The 19,319-nt window shown below is 37.3% G+C and overlaps 1 protein-coding gene across 1 annotated transcript; it reads left to right on the top strand.

Annotated features, from left to right (window-relative positions):
- The first annotated feature begins 1,800 nt into the window (after positions 1 to 1,800).
- On the top strand, positions 1,801 to 15,913 carry LOC149816980 (WAT1-related protein At1g68170-like). The gene is made up of 7 exons (XM_089986995.1): positions 1,801 to 1,991; positions 2,678 to 2,740; positions 9,302 to 9,418; positions 9,683 to 9,920; positions 10,001 to 10,159; positions 11,170 to 11,321; positions 15,700 to 15,913. Exons 1-7 carry the CDS (start codon positions 1,801 to 1,803, stop codon positions 15,911 to 15,913), a joined length of 1,134 nt encoding a protein of 377 aa, XP_089843121.1.
- Positions 15,914 to 19,319: the final 3,406 nt, after the last annotated feature.

Genomic DNA, 19,319 nt, shown 5'->3' with positions numbered 1-19,319 from the left:
CAGATAAGAGAGTAGCGATTTATAGTAGAAATCAGATAAGAGAGTACCAATTTACAGTAGAAATCAAATCAGAGAATAGTGATTTACAGTAAAATCAGATCAAAGAGTAGCAATTTATAGTAGAAATCAAATTAGAGAGTAGCGATTTACAGTAAAAATCAGATAAGAGAGTAGCAATTTACAGTAGAAATCAAATAAGAGAGTAATGATTTACAGTAAAAATCAGATAAGAGAGTAGTGATTTACAATAAAAATTAAATCAGAGAATAGCGATTTACAATAAAAAATAGATAAGAGAATAGCGATTTATAGTAGAAATTAGATCAGAAAGTAACGATTTACAGTAAAAATCAAATCAGAGAGTAGCGATTTACAGTAGAAATCAGATCAATGAGTAGCGATTTACAGTAGAAATCAAATCAGAGAATAGCGATTTACAGTACAAATAAGATTTTTATTGTAAATCGTTATTGTCTGATTTGATTTGTACTGTAAATCGCTACTCTTTGATTTGATTTTTACTGTAAATCGCTACTCTCTTATCTGATTTTTATTGTAAATCGCTACTCTTATATCTGATTTTTACTGTAAATCGCTACTCTCTGATTTAATTTCTACTATAAATCACTTCTCTTTGATTTAATTTCTACTGTAAATCATTTTTTTCAACAGAGAGAGAATAAAAAAAACCATGGCCGCTCAGAGAGAAATCTTATTGATCTTTTCAACAGTTACAAGAGAGAAAGAAAAGAAAGAATTTATACAAAGCAAGAGCGACAACCCTAAACCTAAACAAGTTGGGTCTGATCCATAAGAAATCGAGTCTCAAACATAAGCCCAAAAAAAAAATTTCTTTCGGGGGACGCGGCCCCCCATGACCCGCGCCGGGAAGAGCCCCTAGACCCCCTTTCTGCAAGGTTAAAAACTTTGAATTAGGCTCCACAACTTATCAGGGAAGAACGAGAGGGCGACCATGCATTGTAACACAAGCTAAAAATAAAGGTGAAACATGCAAATCTATTTACTGGGAGCGGGAGGACATTTTCATCCAACGTATATCTATCTTATCGGAGAACATTTTCGTCAAAAGCATATATACCTTTTTTATATGTTATTTTATTATAAAGTCATCGTGGGCAACATTGGCATATGAATTATCATGGGTATCAAGATATTCCTCCGTATACACTGGAACACGTGAATTTGTGTTTCGGGGAGAACACACACCACCCTCCCTTCTCACTATGAACCAAATCAAACTGAATCAGCCAACTTTTAACCAGCAGATGACACGTCACAAAAATTTAAATTTTAAAATTATTTTCAACTTGGTTTTGTATCCATTTACGACTGCTACAATACTAATCATTCATGTTGATTCACAACTATACTGACAACATTACTCTACTCACAACCAGATCCCGATCCATGTGAGAAATAGTCTGAATCAACCGGTTCTTCTAGAAGCTCTAAGCTTAGCGAAGGGTTTTCTTTCACATGATAGAAAAGAAAAGTTCCTTGAAAAACAAATAGAAAAGAAAACAACCACATTCTTGGAAAAGCCACACTTGACACTTCTTCAATTAATTTAGCTCTCTCTCTCTCTCTCTCTCTCTCTCTCTCTCTCTCTCTCTCTCTCTCTCTCTCTCTCTCTCTCTCTCTCTCATAAATCTATAAAAACGACCACTGCCCCTGCATTTCTCATCTTTACTGTATTCATTGAGGCTCCGTTCATCTCGTTCCTCTGTGTATTTTGAGTAGCGATCAATTCATTGAAAAGGAATAATGAGGGAGTGGGAAATGGGGATATGGGCAAAACTGGAGGGAATGAAGCCCGTGATCTGCATGGTGATCATTCAAGTAACGGTTGCAGGTCTGAATATACTGTACAAGCTGTCGATAGACAGGGGGGTGAGCCCCCGGGTGATCATCGCCTACCGTTACACGTTTGGAGCGGCCTTCTTGTGCCCTTTTGCCTTCTTCTTTGAGAGGTAAAACACTACCATGTACCACCCATTAACAACTGCTTGATTAGGGCTGTGAAACCAGATTAAAATGTGACCTGGCTCCTTCAAATAGCCTCGCGCGTCAAGCCAAACATGAACAGTCGACGTTCGGCTGTCTAGGCCTATTAATTAGTAATTAGTATATTTTACATATATTTGAGATCATACAGTATAGATAGTTGAAATATTTTGCTTACAAGAAGTAGGTTTAAGGTTACTGCTTACAGCTTTGAAACGACGTGCTTATTCTGCAAATGAGCTTGGCTGAGTAGGTTTAGAGTCTGAATTCTATTATTTTCAATTTTGAAAAGTCTCTTTTTCTTTTTTCTTTTTTATAAATGAGAGCTCAAGCTCTGTTCGGCTCTTTGCACGAACGAGCTGAAGGCAGTGAGCCACGTAAGCAGGGTGGTCACGGGCCCCACTCGGGGGTTTACTCTCTGAGGGGCGGGTCTATTAAGAAGCCTGGTTCTCGGCTAGGGTTTATCATTATAAAAAAAAAGGAGCTGAGCTTAAACACAATGTGTTGGGTTCTTTCTGCTCGTTTAAATTTGTCTTGTGCAATCTCAGGGTCAACAGTGCCGGTTTGTGGATGATCATGGGGAGGCCTGCCCTTGCGCAAACAATGAATGCTAATTTCGATTTCTTATAGTTGGTATCATTGGTGCATGCAGGAAGAACAGGACGAAGCTGACTAAGGTTGTACTTGGACAGGCCTTCTGCTGTGGGCTTTTCGGGTGAGCATGCAAAACCATAATTACTTGTACCTATGAGCAACCAAATGGCCCGTTGCATATTTGCAGGCCCATATGTGTGTTTGTCCACGTGCGCATACAAGTGAGAGAGAGAGAGAGAGAGAGACGTGGTTTGAGAACATGCCCCCCGCATCATCGTAGGCATACTGCTTTATCTTATTCGTTTGCTTTGCTTTTAGTGCGTTTATTTAAGTTTGTTTGGCATCTTATTTGTACTTTTAAGGTGAGGTTTCTGCCTCACACTTCGAACTTTTCCTCTCTCTCTCTCTCTCTCTCTCTATATATATATATATATATATATATATATATATATAAAGTGGTAGCTGCGCAACTACCAGCAGGATGACTCTGACGCGATGGATGCTCAGTGTTAATTTCTACAAAAATACCTTTACTGACGCACACACTAAAAGGTCACAAACTTTTACTGACGCACATTTAGTGCGCCAATAAAGCTATTTTTGCGAAAATTGACTCTGAGCATCCAACTCACTCTATATATGGGCTGATTCTTTTCTCTTTAGAAAAAAGGGCACCGCATTATTAGGCAAATATACTGCTGTCAGTGCTACAAAGTCCAAACATAATGCGGTATCTTTTCAACCGTCTTTGTTTGAAAAGATGTCAAGGGAGGGTTAAGTATGCAATGCTTCTTATACGAGTGAACTGTAAGCTGATGGTGAAAACCTGACCCCAACAAGGTTTCACTCATCCTCTATGTCATTCTTATCATCATACCCCATCTTCGGATTTCAGTGATGGAAGTTGTTTCATCAAATATGTGATCTATATAGTCCATTTACTGAATATCAGCAATACTGACCCTTAAAAAGAATTTTCAATTTGAAAAAGTTAATTGCTATAACAATGTGAAACTTATTGATTTTAAAAATTACGAGTTTCGTCCAAAATGCAATATGAGGGATTTTTTATCAAATTAGCATGCTCAATCCATCATAGGGTCAGATTTGATCAAAACAACTTGCAACATCAATGAGATCCCAGATTGGTATAACAATGGGATGATTTCTCTCACCCTCCTATCTAACATAGGAGTTTTAAAGGGAAGGATAAGGGTGGACCATATATATATATATATATATATAGAGAGAGAGAGAGAGAGAGAGAGAGAGAGATAGATAGATAGATAGAGAGAGAGAGAGAGGGAGAGAGCTAAATATATTAGGCCCTCTTTTCCCGTTATTCCCCATTAGGCTCCATAGTTTGAAGTGTTTTATGATAGATCTGAATAGTTAGATGTGTTTAGCGTGCTCTATTTAGTGATAATCGTCCCTTGGATCATGTTATTCTGACGAAAATATATATTTTTATGAGCCAACACAATTGATGTCTTCATAGCCATTGATTTTGGATCACAGCAAAAACCTGTATACTGGTAAGATTATATTGATCCAAAATCTGGTTCCCACTAAACAAAACCTATAGATCACATCTATGGTGTTATATGCGAGAAAAAGTACCAAAAAGTACCATTTTTTAAGGGCACTAACGGGGCAGAACGAGCTCATTATATATATATATATATATATATATATATATATATATATATATATATATATATATATATATATATATATATATATATATATATATATATATATATATATATATATATATATATATATAGCTGAACTTTAGAAATTTTGGAGGGATCTCATCATCTTCATCATTGTATCCCTCTGATAGGAAGTCATACATAGAGTATTCTCTCTAATCCATGTCCATTTATCTCATTCTCAAGGTTAGGCTTTAGACCATGTCTTTCAGTGATTTGATCTTTCTGTCTGATTGAGATGATATGGTTTAGATTGGATAGGTTGACCTAGATTTGTAGACTCTCCTTTCTATATCGGACAGTTAAGACTCTCTCCACTGATTATATTATTTATCTTCTTGTGACTCTAGAGTCTGTTTGGTCTGTCTTCTGGTCTCTCTATCAACCCGTGCCTATTCATATTCAGATTTGTGGGCTCTTCTGGCTCTTCTTTCAGCTCATGCATGCTCTTGTTCCAACTACTCTTGTATCTCTTTTATTTTGTCTTTCATCCTTTCCATGTTCTGTCTGGCTTATGTTAGTACATCCATTTCTCTAGATCAAGCTTTGAAATGTAAGTTCCTAAAGGTTCATCCTCTCTATAGACTCACTAGTGTTAGAACTGACTGTCTCGTATCCCACGTAGGGGACTTTATGAGACTGGTGTCGTCCTTCGGACCAAGCTTTGAAATGTGAGGTCCTGAGAATTTATTTTTTAGTAGACTCATCCATGCTAGAATTACCCATCTTGTAACTCTTTTGGGAGACTTTATGACATCGATGAGGGTACCAACATAAGCTGGACTCCAGAAATATCAGAGCTTTTTTCTTTTCTGATCATCTATAGACTCATTAGGAATGTCAGTGTGGGTCCTTTCTTTAAGATCCTCATCAAATATGATGTTTTGCATCATATGGGGTAGTATTTTGTAGATGAGATTCTCCAGAGGTGGTTCCTTTAGAATGGATTGGATTTGGAATTTATGGGCTTTAGATTGGGTATTCATTATACCCGAGACAATTGGTTTACATGGGCCCAAACAAGTAATCGAGAGATTTTCAAAATATTGGGTACCCTAAAAAGCTATATACATTGATCTGCAAGGTCTCTTCGAGTTCTAGGATTTAGGGTTTTCTTTCGGGTCTACACCGATATACCTAAGCTAACAACTTAAGGATACTAGTGTGTAATATTTGACTCCAATAGTACCACCACCGGTATACCCAATGTAACAACTTAAGAGTATTGATGGGGGGATCCAAAAATCCAAATGATAGGACAAGAGATTTTGAAAAATTTACAATAAAAGAAAAACTCTTTTCCTAAGAAAGAAGAAGATAAAAAATGAAAAACACACAATGAGATCAAGTAGTGTTCCACACAAAACCCTAACTTGAAGAAGGTTATATTTTTTTTATCTTTTATGATACATGCAAATCTTCAGCAAGGATTTCTAAATTGTAATAAGCCTAAGCCTAAACCTAATGTCGATGTATGAATCTAATGCAGAGCAACCTATTCGCAAGATAAATCGACTAAAAAAATTAAACAAGAGACCTAGCAAAAAGAAAGCAGTGGTGATCTGCACCATACTCCACAAATGTCAGAATCGTCCAGATGGCAAACACCTATCAAGCAACCAATCTATCAGATTGAAGGATCCAATATACGATGGGAGTTGACAAGATTGTAGGCAGAGAGAACGACATTGTCTGTTAGCAAACGACAAAACCTGTAGATGGAGTTGTCTATCAGCAGACGTCAGAACCTACAATTACGAGGGTCTACGGATGGTGATGTTTGTCAACAGATGGTAAAACCTGCAAACATGAGGGTATGTGGACGACATTGTCTGTCAGCAGACGACAGAACCTAGATGGCACAATGTTGTCGATTAGCAAAATCTGAACATCTAAAGATCGATGAACGACGATCAGTGGATGGCCAAAACAGAATTAGTCGTCTGACCAAAGACAAAAATCCAAAAAATAGAGTTTTGGGGATCATCAGGACTCAAAAATCTCCTCACAATGCAATTCTAACTATGAAAATAAAAATAAGTATGACATCCCATCACGGTTGCCAAAAACTGTTGATAAAAATTCTAATGTTGGGAAAGATGGGACTTACTCGGGTTACTTAAAATCATTTTTAACATTATAGGGATGTTGTTTGCAAGCTCTGGTCGTCTTTTGTCCGAAGAAAAGGTAAAGTTCAAACAAGTTTTTTGATCTTCGTATCTCGGATCGCACCACCGCGGATTTAAGTATGCAAACAAAGATAAGAAATGTGTATATGTACATAATCAAAAGATTATATGAAATTGAAATAAACATATTAGGGATTTGGAAAATAGTTTTTTTTCAAACTCGGGGGTCTGTTTTATCCTTCAAGCTCCCTTTTGTCTGTTAGCACCTTCATGTAGGAATGAGTATTCTTTAATGACATAGAGACAACATGCCCACAAGGCTTGAGTATGTTTGTTCTTATAGAGCCAACACTTGGGTATCTAATTTCCAGATGATCAAGGCATAGTGGTGAGCCCCTATTAATTTATAGAGCTCAAAACAAGATATGTATCATTAGATTTTATAGATTTAGATCCAACCTAAATGGATCTAGGTTTATCCTGGATGAGGATAAGAGCTATCAAACATAATCCTCTCATACAAAAACTCATCTGAGAAGAGTCCTTCCGCCCTGAAAGATGTGAAGGGTGTTAGAAAGAGATAGGGATAAGCCTCAAAGTTTATCTCCACACTCGGTATAGTGGACGGCAAAGCAGTTATGCTGTCCCATGGCGGACAGTACTTCCGTTCTACTGTCCCCAATACTAGACGACGGTCTGTTCTACCATCACGTAATGGATGGCAGTTCAAAAAATTGTCCTCTAAATGGACCACAAAATATCCTTTAGACATCCAAATTTTGAGGGATTACCTGATTCTTGCTAGGTACCTGCAAACAGTTGAGAGGCAGTAATTGAGTATCATAAAATTTTGGTGTCTACACAAATATATATATGGTATTATGTTATATAATTGTAATATATATTTTTTATACTTATATTTTTATTTATTTATATATATATATATATAAATAAAAATATAAGTATAAAAAATATATATTATAATTATATAACATAATACCATATGATGGTACAGGAGTACGAGCCTATTTGTAGCAAATGTTTCACCCAACCATACAAATATACATAACATGCTATATGAGAAAGTAAATACGTATGCCACAAGATTTAGCATGGTCACAAGATTTGGTTTTCGAAACCATGAAAAATCAATGGCTCAAAATTCATTAAGACAAGGGTGGTTTAAAAATGGTCTAAAACATTAAGAGAAAACTTTAACACATGCAAATATTAATTCGAATATACTAAACATGAACCAAACGTTAGATTTGTTTTTGGAAATAAAATAATATGACCTGTATATAGGTTTTTCCGATGATCCAAAATCGATGGCTATGAAGGTATCATTTTTTTCTAGAGATTCAAAATTGATGGCTAGGAAGGTATTAATTTTTTTTAGCTCATAAAAATATATTTTTTCATCGAAAAAACATGAATCAAGAATTGATTCTTACTAAATTGAGCATGTTAAACACATCTAATGGTTCAGATCTATCGGGCCTAATATGTTCAGTTATATATATATATATATATATATGGTGGTAGCTGCCTACCATGAGCCTACCAATGGTGAATAGGTGTTTTAGGTTATTTTTCACAAATCTGACCTTGGAGATATGTTCAACATGGTCGATTTGCTTAGAAATGACACTTGGATCCTGTTTTTTCGATAAAAAAGATTATTTTTTAAGCATTGAATATTTTTAAAATTTGTAGACTGTTATTTTTTTAAATCTTATAAAAAATTAAATGTGTGTCGGAATCGGACCATCAAAGAGTTGATTCTTGTAGTTCACATTTGTATGATCAGATTTTAGAAAAAATAGAAAAAACCTTCTAAAGCCTCGTAAGCTGGCAGTAGTCCAGAAAAGTAGTAGGCAGCTACCACCTACTCTCTCTCTCTCTCTCTCTCTCTCTCTCTCTATATATATATATATATATATATATATATAGAGAGAGAGAGAGAGAGAGAGAGAGAGAGAGAGAGAGAGATGGGTTTTTGCTTTTTCAATATTTTTTTTGCAGTTTCGACCTCATAAATGTGTTGGGCATGGTCCATTTACCAGAAATCCATACCTAGATCATGTGTTTTTTATGAAAATATATTATTTTAAGCCTCAAAAATTTACAAAGATTTGAACCGTTGATTTTTTGAACGTTATAGGAACCCACCCATGTATGGGAATCAAACACTTCAATAGCCTATCCCTATAAAATCAAGTACATAGATCACATTTGTACCGTCATAATTTAAAATAAGATGTAAAAACCTGAAATACTTATTTAGCATATATATATATATATATATATATATATATATATATATATATATGGTGGTATTGTACCACTATATTGTAGAGGAGTACACAATTTGATTTATGTAGATTTAAGATTTAAAAGCAAAATCTAACCATTGGATCATACTTAGCATATTCTATTTATTATTATGTGTTAAAGTTGACTAAAAGATGATGTTGTATATCATTTTTAAACCACCCTTATTTTCATGATTTATGAGTAGTTGATTTCCACCGTCTCAAATATTGAATCTTATGATGTATTAAACATGATAAAAGATTCTAATATACTAGTTAAATCATGCTAAACACATGTATGGTTAGATTTATATGCAATCAAGTGTACCATCATATGGTGTCGTGGTACCGAACCAATATATATATTATACATATCAGCACGTTTCTTTGGGACATTGTTTTACAAAACTCTCGTATCGTCAGAATTATGTCATTATGATGTCAGTGTGTATGTGACAGGCCTTCCTTCTGAAATGTGGTCCTGCATGTTTATGAATTTCTAGTTATATGTAAATTTCTGCAGGGCAACAATAAACCAAAATTTCTACATTGCCTCCATCAAGATGACTTCTGCAACATTTGCTAGTGCATTGACCAACGTACTCCCTGCCTTCACATTTATTTTGGCCATTATATGCCGGTACATTCGTTCCCTTGTCCATGCCTTTTCTTTTAAACCCTACCTGCATGAATATGATTATATATCTTGATTATCTGGAATAAACTAGGATATTGCATGGGTGTGAAAGAGTTTATCCCTTTTTCAAGACAAGCTGGTAGTGCATCCATGCAAACACCCCCTTATGGAATCCATCTATTAATGGGATAAACTTTTTCATAATTTTAAAATATCCTGAACGCGTAAATTAATGAAGTTTTTGTTTGGGTCCATGGTGTTGAACAGATTGGAGAGGCTGGAGATCAAGGCCCCAACTTTCCAGGCTAAGGCTGTGGGCACACTTGCAGGGATCGGTGGAGCCATGCTGCTCACCTTCTACAAGGGTGCAAAGGTCCAGTTCTGGTCAGTTAATACCCACCTAGTACACCACCAGGCTGACAAACATGGGTCGGCTAACCAAGTACTGGGCTCAGTGCTGGTTATGGCCAATAATTTGAGTTATGCTATATGGTTGATAATCCAGGTGAACTTTATCCCTACAATACCCCCAACCTATATATACCTCCAAATTTGTGCTAGCTAACAAGGCCTTGATCAACACAGGCTAAGATGAGCGAGAGGTACCCACACCCATACTCGAGCACAGCCCTCTTATGCCTGATGGCAGGCATTCAATCCACATGCATTGCAGCAATCACTGACAGGAGTGCATCTGCATGGAAGCTAAGCTGGGATGTTAACCTCTTGACTGTTCTCTATGCGGTAGATGGTCTCCTCCCCTTAGTGTATTCCTTTAATTTTCTTACGATTGGTAGATAAACATATATAGTTGGAGTATGATAACATCTTAATAATAAGGTTAAAGTATTGTTAGAATACGCATGCTTTATAATGAAACTTTGAAGCAATAGACTTATTTTTTAAAAGAATGTTTTTGTTTTTTGGATTTATAACCCGAAGAAACCGCACACGAAGATCTGGTCACACTGGCTAAGCCTGTCATACCTACGGTCATTGTGCCGGCAGCTTAAAACTCCGAGGCTAGGACCCCTGCCCCCATAGCCAACGCTATGCGTTGGCTTGCGCAGAGGGGCAATACCTATGGGAATCGAACCTTGACTTTTCGTCCAGCAGCCAAGGCCCCACCCCACTACGCCAACCCCCCTTGGGGCTAAACAAATGTCTTTTGCTGAAATGAAAATGAAATTGTCTTTCTCTTTCTAGCATGCTAAAAAAAAGGCTCTTTTCAGAGAGATGTTTAAAACACAAAAGCTTATGTTTAAAGAAAAATACTTTTCATAGAAACTCTGGTATGAATCCAAATTTATCAGATCTTAAGATTCAATGACAGTCTTAAATCCAAATCCTGTTGTTCTTATGCTATGACCTGATTTTTTAAGAAAAAAGAAATCATATATATGCATTTTTTTACCTCATTTATAAAATTAAAAATGAATCAAATTCATTACTTTTTTTTGAAAAAGATCAAACTTGGGTGGGCAATGGTTCAGGCGGTCCGATGAGCCAAGCCGACCTGCCCCACCATGGGCTCGGTTTGGGCCAGAGCTTTAGGCCGTGACCCATTAGTGACCAGTCTGAAAACCAGCCCGTTATATAAATGGGCTACCAGGCCGACCAGATGGGTCTGATGTACTTAATTACATAAGTGCATATGCCTAAGATTAATCAAACGGTCTACTAGGGTAATACTTATTAATATGTTTGAAAAATTAGGCAATGCACTTATGTTTTCTTATTTCTACGGCTTGCAGGGTGTAGTGATATCAGGGGTTATGGTGTCACTCATGTCATGGGTCATACAAAAGAGGGGGCCACTCTTTGTTTCAGTATTCAATCCCTTGTCGCTTCTTATGGTGGCCTTTACCGGATCCATATTTCTTGACGAGGTTCTCCACCTAGGAAGGTAAAATAGGAAATAAAACTCTTCCTTTTTTGTTTCTTTTTTAACTTGGCAGCAACCTTGAAAATTAAAAAAATAAGTACCAAGAAAAATGGTGCATTATTTGCGTACACATCTTAAAGAAATAGTGTATCGAAGCTTGCGAGTAGGGGTGGCAAAACCTGACACGACCCGCCAACCCGCCTCTTACGCGGGTTTGGGTTTGGCTTAAACTAACCCGTTTAATAAATGGGTCGACCCGCCTAACCCGTTTATTAAACGGGTCAGGTTCGTGTTAGGGGTATGCCAACCTGCCAACCCGGCTGACCCGTTTAATAAACGGGTTAGGCGGGCGGGTCAACCTGTTTACCCGAACCCGACCCGCCAACCCGCCCGCCAACCCGACCGCTAACCTGCCAACCCGTTTATTAAACGGGTTAACCGGGTCGTGTCGGGTTACCCATTTAATAAATGGGTCGGGTTTCGTGTTTGCCACAGCCGACCCGTTTAATAAACGGGTCGGGTTCGTGTTGAGGTATGCTGACCCGCCGACACGACCCGCCAACCCGACCCGATTGCCACCCCTACTTGCGGGGAATGGAGCTTGGATAATTGAGGAGCTGCAGTTCCTTGCATTATAACTCCCAGCGAAATTCACTACACATCCGTCACAAGGATACGGGTACAACTTTGGGTGTCAACGGGTCGGGTCTGGTTCAGACCCAGGTGGAACCAGACTTGGATCAGATTTTTGGGTATAGTATCGGGTCCAGACCCAGGTCTATTTGGGTTCAGACCCAGGTCTAATCGGGTCAACTATAAGAGAAACCATACCCAGACCCTATAAGAACTACATGAACTATACCCGGTAAAATAATATTTTTTTTATCATTTTTACATTGAAAATTTGTGGGTCATAATAGGAATTCAGATCGGTCCCGGGTCTGGTATAAAATTTCACAAACTATACCCGGGTCCATGTATTAATCGGACCTTTGGGTCTGGACCTGGGTTTTAATCGGGTCTTCATATTTGTCACCATACCCAGAGCCTATAGGGTTTGGTCCAGGTAAACCCGACCCGTCGACACCCCTAGGTACAACCCCAGGCATAACATGAGTTTAGAAAATGGGATACAAGGACATAATTTTTTATTTTTAATCTATAAAATAAAAACAATTTACAAAAACACACCTAGTGTTTCACTTATTACAATTAACTGCCTGATTTTAAAGGTTACATTCCAAAGACATGCCTAGTCTTAGATTCAGTTAATTGACCTTTGACTTAATGAGGGAAAAAACCAAATTGCCTTCTTTTTTTAAAACCACCTGTAACAAAGAGAGAGAGAGAAAGAGTTGGACTGCCCCACCATTACCTCCATTGCCACTCCATTAATGGCTACCATTTTTTAGGAAGAGAGAGAGTGGAGCGGGGAAATGGGTCACTCCTCTAATACCATCATTGCCAACTCCATTGTGATTACAAAACTCCATTTTTAGAGAGAGAGAGAGCTATGACGGGGTTTAGACACCAAATGGTAGGCTTGAAAGTGTGAAGGTGGAGATGGTAGTGGCTATAGGGCAAACCTTTCTCTCTCTCGGGTGGTTTTAAAAATGAAGGCAGGTTAGTCTTGTCCTTCACTCAATCAAGGTCAAGTCATCGAAGTTAGAAATACGAGTGTATTTGAAATATAACTTTTGAAATGTTAGCCATTATTTGTAAATGGCCCATTAGTTAGGTGCCTTTTTTGAAATTTATTCATAAAACAATTATATTTTGATATTTTCATATATAAATATATTTCATTGAAATATAATGAAAATTCATTTAAAAATTATGAAAATATATTAAAATAATGCCTCTATGTGTCTATGTCTTGTTGGATAGGACCCTAGGTGACAATGGCATTGTGACACGTCCACATCGTTGCATCAAGTAGGAGCACTTTACAACTCGTCTTTCAATATTTGGTGAAAACAAGCCTAGTGCCCTAGGTTCTTAACATCACAAACCCAATCACATATTTAAAGTAATCTTAAAATGAAAAGGTTCCATAAGTTAAGTATATGGGGCTCTGCTTGATTGGTAGGAACAGTTAGGAAGTCGCAAGTTCAAAACCCAATGGTACAGTATAACTGGTGGGTCTACCAAACTCCAGCTTCCTATAAGAAAAAAGTATATGCCAACTGAGAAACTAATATACGAATGAAGGTATCGATAGAAATGACTATTACGTGGAATTCCAATGGTGCAACTCTTCATATCTCACTCTAAAATAGGTATCTATTTGAAAAGTGAATTTGGAAGGTATCGATGGAAATGACTATTAAGCCTGTTTGAATAGTGGTAATTAAAGAGAAATGATAGCAAGTGAAGAGAAATGGCTGGCATGGAATGCCATCTAACTTGTTTAGAACAAGAAAATAAGGAGGCAAACCAAGTTTGAAACTTACTTTTCCTACCTAATTTAATTTTCTTAGTAAAGAGGAGCTATTTGTCAGATCCTTCTTGTTTAAATATTAAGGTTGAAATGAAAAACTTCTGACCACTAAATAAGGATAGTACATCTTGATACGCACCAATTCTCTATTTATCCATGTTTTTCTCAAACCTAACTGTACAAATGTGTTCGTCATCATGATCAATTTACTAGTGAACGACACTTGAATAATGTTTTTTGATAAAAACATGATTTTCTAAGCCTTGAATATCAATGAAAATCTTAATTTTTAAACCTTATAAAAACCTATCTGCGTATCAGAATCAGATGATCCAAGAGTTCATTCTTGTAAAATCAAGCATGTAGAACACATTTGTATGGTCAGATTTAAGAAAAACATGGAAGAAACCCTTCAAAAACCCAGTTATCTGTCAAGTAACTAGAAAAATGGTTAGCAGCTACCACTCTCTCTCTCTCCATATATATTGCTCTCAAGAGTTATCTCCAAACAAAATAAAGAATCAAAGAGAATTAAGTATGGACTCAAACCTTGAAAGAAATGAAGACGATGCCAAACACGCACAATTCTTCCAACTCTTTCCAAATTTATTTCTCTCCATTTCCTTCTATCTCATTTCATAAAATCTGCTTGATTACCATCTCCCGAACAGTCTTAGAGAATAGAAGAGAAATGAATATGAAAGAAATTGGCAATAATCTGTCTTACTTGGCAGCACCTTGCTGAAGGAATTCAAAACGAGCTGAAGAATTGGAAAGAAATGGCTAATGTGGCTTCCCTTCCTATTTTCATGATTCCACTAATTCCTTTATCCCAAACAACCAAAAGTATGAATTGGAAACTCTGATTCCTCATAACTAAATTTAGCATTGATTCCCTCGGGTTCATGTCCAATTCCTACGAGAGCCAAGGTTCCGATATCATCCATCCTAACATGCATATTTGATGGAGATTTGGATGGACATTCCATTGAAGCTCATCTTGAACAAAGATGAAAAGGGGTTCTTAACCCATGCAGACCCCTACCAGTTATACAACTATACCATTGGGTTTTGAACCTGCAACGTCCCAACACAAGGTGATATGCACTAGCTGCTCCTACCAGACAAGCAGTTCTTAGAATCTAGATTCTATACTTCAAACAAAGAAAACAAAATGTTGGGCATGTTTCTTCTTTAAAATGAACCAAACAAGTTCTTTTATTTTCTAAACGTGCAAAATGTTTCCTAGATGAGCAGTAAAAACAGTTATTCCATCACCACCTAAGTTTGGAAGAATTGAGATCAGGTGCAATGTGATTGCACACTTTAAGTGTGCTGCTGCACCTTATCACTAAGGGTCTCAACAGGTCGGGTTTACATGGACCCGATCCGGACCAAACCCTATATGATACGAGTATGGTGATAAATAAGAAGACCCAAAAGGTCTGATTAATACATGAATCCGGATACAGTGTGAAATTTTATACTACATGGATCCAGATACAGTTTGTAAAATTTTATAATACATTGATCCAAATACAGTTTATGAAATTTTATACCGGACCCAGGCCCGACCTGAGTTCCAATTAGGACCTGCAATTTTTCAATGTAAAAATGATAAAAAAATATTATTTTACCAGGTATGGTCCAGGTCTGGTTCATGTAGTTCTTATTGGGTCTGAGTATGGTTTCTCTTATAGTCGATCTGATTAGACCCGGGTCCAAACCTGATACCATACCTGAAAATTGGGTCCAAGTCTGATAACACCTGGGTCCAAACCAAACCCGACCCATTGACACCCCTACGTATCACCCACCATCCGCTGTTGGGCCCCACTGCTGACCGGCTGTATCCCAAAGATGGCGGGTGATCAGGAGCATGAGTATACTAAAAGTTTGCAATCACATTACTCCTGATCTTCCTTCAATTTGGAATGACTAATGCAATTGTGATTTTAGTGTGCTTGGTGCTGGATTGATCATCTTGGGACTGTACGTTGTGTTGTGGGGCAAAGGGAAAGAGATGGAGAAACTTGTTAAGGTTCCATCCCAAAAACCAGCTGGAGAAGTAACTGAAGCAGTTTCAAGTGGCATACATCCGGAGTCTCCGGCTTCGCCCGATGCAGGAAAACCACCAGCAGACGGCAGAAAGGTTGACATAGCCAGCGTTTAAGTTGCTGGTTGAGTCAAGAGCATGGATCTACAGGCAATTTTATCCAAGCAGGCAATGAACATTACGCGCACTAGCAAATAAAAACGTACTGATGAATACATAAGCAAATTTGCTTGGGTCCACGCATATATAAGTACCTGTGGTAAAATATACATATACGAATGTCTTCTTGTTTGATCATGAGGATAACTTGTAGGATCATGATTTTGATAATGAATAATGAAGGCTTATGACTGCATTTTGATAATGGTGGTTATGAAATGTATGATTGGCATGTATATAAATGATTTAACAATTGTGTAGGGTCATATCCAACTATAGCTTGGATTGAGAGTAAATATTGCTTTCTTTGATTTAGTGACATGAAAATTAAGCCCAGAGCCTAGTAGCATGTAGATCATAGATTGACCTCTTAGAGGGGAAATAAGTGGCTAGAACCCTTACCCCATGACTTATGTTAGCCTAGAGTAAATATTTCTTACTAATGAGAGTATGAAAATTTTCAAATATTTAAAAGTCATAGGTCTCACCATATATATGTGCACAATCTGACCATGTAGATCAGACCTTGGATCTTGTTTTTCTGACTAAGTACACCATGTTCTTTTCTTTATTTTCTAAAGGCAAGCTGGGGTTAGGCAGACCCCTACCAGTTATACAATGATACCATTGGGATTCAAACTTGCAACGTCCAAACGCAAGGTGACGTGCACTAGCTGCTCCTACCAGCGTTGGTTAATACACCATGTTCTGCTCAGTAGCAAGTAAAGTATAGTTGAAAAACCTGGCAAGTCGACTCCGGAATCACCCGACCCAGATCAAAGCCCAACTAGGTCACCTGATTCAGGACTGCCAATCCACATGCTTCTTATGTATTTTTTTTTTTGCATTTTGTGATTTTAATGCATAATTCTCATAAAAGAATATTTGTTATAAAGAACTATTTGTTTTTAAATCATAAATATTAACAATTATGTATAGTTGAATACTTATATAACTTAGTCATTGATATCATGTTCTAAATTTAGTGATTATACAATATGAAGTTTGATTTTTTCCATATCTTAACACTAGAAAATGCATAGTCCTCACTCGTCAAAGCTATCGAGTCGACCCGCTGACTCATGAGTCAAGGGGTAGGGCGATCCGACAACAAGCCACGAGTTTGTCAACTATGAAATAAAGCATGTTGAATACATCAGGTCTAGTTGCTAAAACTTACACCTATGACTTTTAGCTCGATGTGGACCCAATAGAAGTTTCGACACATTGTGGGTAATTGTTTTTGTAGCCTTTGAAAATCCTGCTTAAATGTGACAATCACATTATTCAACACCCACTTCTTACTAAAAGCACACACCATGTAGAATTATATCTATAGACTCTGATTTACAAAAAGAATCAATAAAATATGAAATGTGGTAACTTTTACTCAATAGTCCTGTGAAAGGACTTCAACGATATTGAAAAGATCGATTATTACTCTCTTGTTCACCGAGAGGTCGAGCACTTTATTTATAACATCAAAAAATGATAACATAGTTTACAATACAATGTACGATTATGAATTATTGTTTTTGATAATCCTTATAAAAAACAATTACACCAGTTTACACTTTCTAGAATACTTCTAGATTATCGTTTATGATAATCTTTATAAAAAACGGTTACACATGATAAATTGAATCATCATATTTGATAATCTGATCAGATTATCAAATGATTGGTTGGCTCATGAGACTTTGGATTGAGTTGGATTCTTTGTAGCAAGATTTGAGTTTATCATATTTGGTTTCTTAAGAGAGATGTGCTCCACATTATCCTTATCATGCCCCTGCGAGTTCAACATAGGGTCAACGACGTTGAGGTTGTTACAAATAAAAACAACGAAAAGGAAAGAGGTTTAGTAAGATCGTCAGCCAGCTGGTCAGAGGAAGTGATAAACCAAATTTGAAGATGACCCTTTTGCACATGACCCCGAACAAAATAAAAATCAATTTCAACATGTTTGGTACGAGCATGAAAAATCAGATTCGCTACGAGATATAAGGCTCCAAGATTATCACACCAAAGAATGGGTGGAGAAGAAGGGGCAAAGCTTAACTTAATAAGAAGAAACTTGAACCAAAGAAGATCAGACGCAACACAAGCAAGAGACTTGTATTCAGCTTCAGTGCTGGACTGAGCTATGGTCTGCTACTTGCGAGAAGACTAAGAAACCAAACTAGAACCCAAAAAGACAGCAAATCCACTTGTATGCAGTCAGTCATCAAGGCTACCAACCCAATCATCATCAAAGAAGGCACTGAACTGGAGATAGAAAGACTGTGAGAGGAACAAGCTCTGATGAATGGTATTCTTGATATAGCGAAGAATACGTTTGACAGCAGACCAGTGAGCAACTGTGGGCTGGTGCATGAACTGACAAACCTTGTCGACTACAAAGGCAATATCAGGTCGCGTGATGGTGAGGTATTGAAGACCGCCCACAATGCTTCGATATAAAGTGGAGTCGTGAAAATGAGGTGTGTCATCTTTAGATAGCCAAGTGGAGGCACTCAGAGGAGTAGAGATTGGCTTTGCATCAGCCATAGAAGCACGATGAAGTAAATTAAGTGCATAGATGCGTTGGCAGAGAAGAAGCCCTGACGAAGCATAATGAACTTCAATGCCCAAAAAATAATTTAGGCGTCCAAGATCTTTGATGAAAAAGGCAAGAATGATCCATTGAATCAATTGCTTAATGGCAATAGAGAAACTGTCAGTGATTATGATATCATCAACATAAACCAGTAAATAAATAACCAAACCCCTATCTTGAAAAATAAACAATGAAGCATCGGAAAGAGATATGCGAAATCCATGGGACTGAAGATACGAATTGAGTCACTGGTACCAGGCACATGGAGCTTGCATACATGCAGAGAAAAATAAGAGTCTTCAAATTCCAAAGGTTGTGCCATATAAACATCTTCAGAAAGGAGATCATTTAAAAAGCCATTATTAAAGTCCAATTGGTGTATAGGCCAATCTGACGAGACTGCAAGAGAAAGAACAATGCGGATGGTGGTGGGCTTCACAACTGAACTAAAAGTCTCAAAAAAGTCAATGTCTTCCTCTTAATGGAAACCCTTAGCAACTAGGCAGGCTTTGTAACTAGCCACAAAGCCATCAGCATGTCGTTTAATACAAAAAACTCATTTAGAGCCAATAATATTATAATAAGGATGAGGAGGAACAAGGTGCCAAGTGTGATTAATTTTAAGTATAGTAAACTCATATATCATAGTTATGCGCCATTTGGGGTCAAGGTTGGCCTGTTTAAACAAAGTAGGTTCGGATGTGAGCAGGACAAAGCTAAAGCAAGCAAGGGATACAGGATAGTGGGTAGTGGTGAATGCATGGG

Source organism: Nuphar pumila, chromosome 14 (genome assembly GCF_984573655.1).
Source record: "Nuphar pumila chromosome 14, dmNupPumi1.hap1.1, whole genome shotgun sequence".
In the NCBI taxonomy this organism is placed as follows: domain Eukaryota; kingdom Viridiplantae; phylum Streptophyta; class Magnoliopsida; order Nymphaeales; family Nymphaeaceae; genus Nuphar; species Nuphar pumila.
Note: the sequence above shows the minus strand (reverse complement) of the source record. Positions and strands in the feature narration are given on the sequence as shown.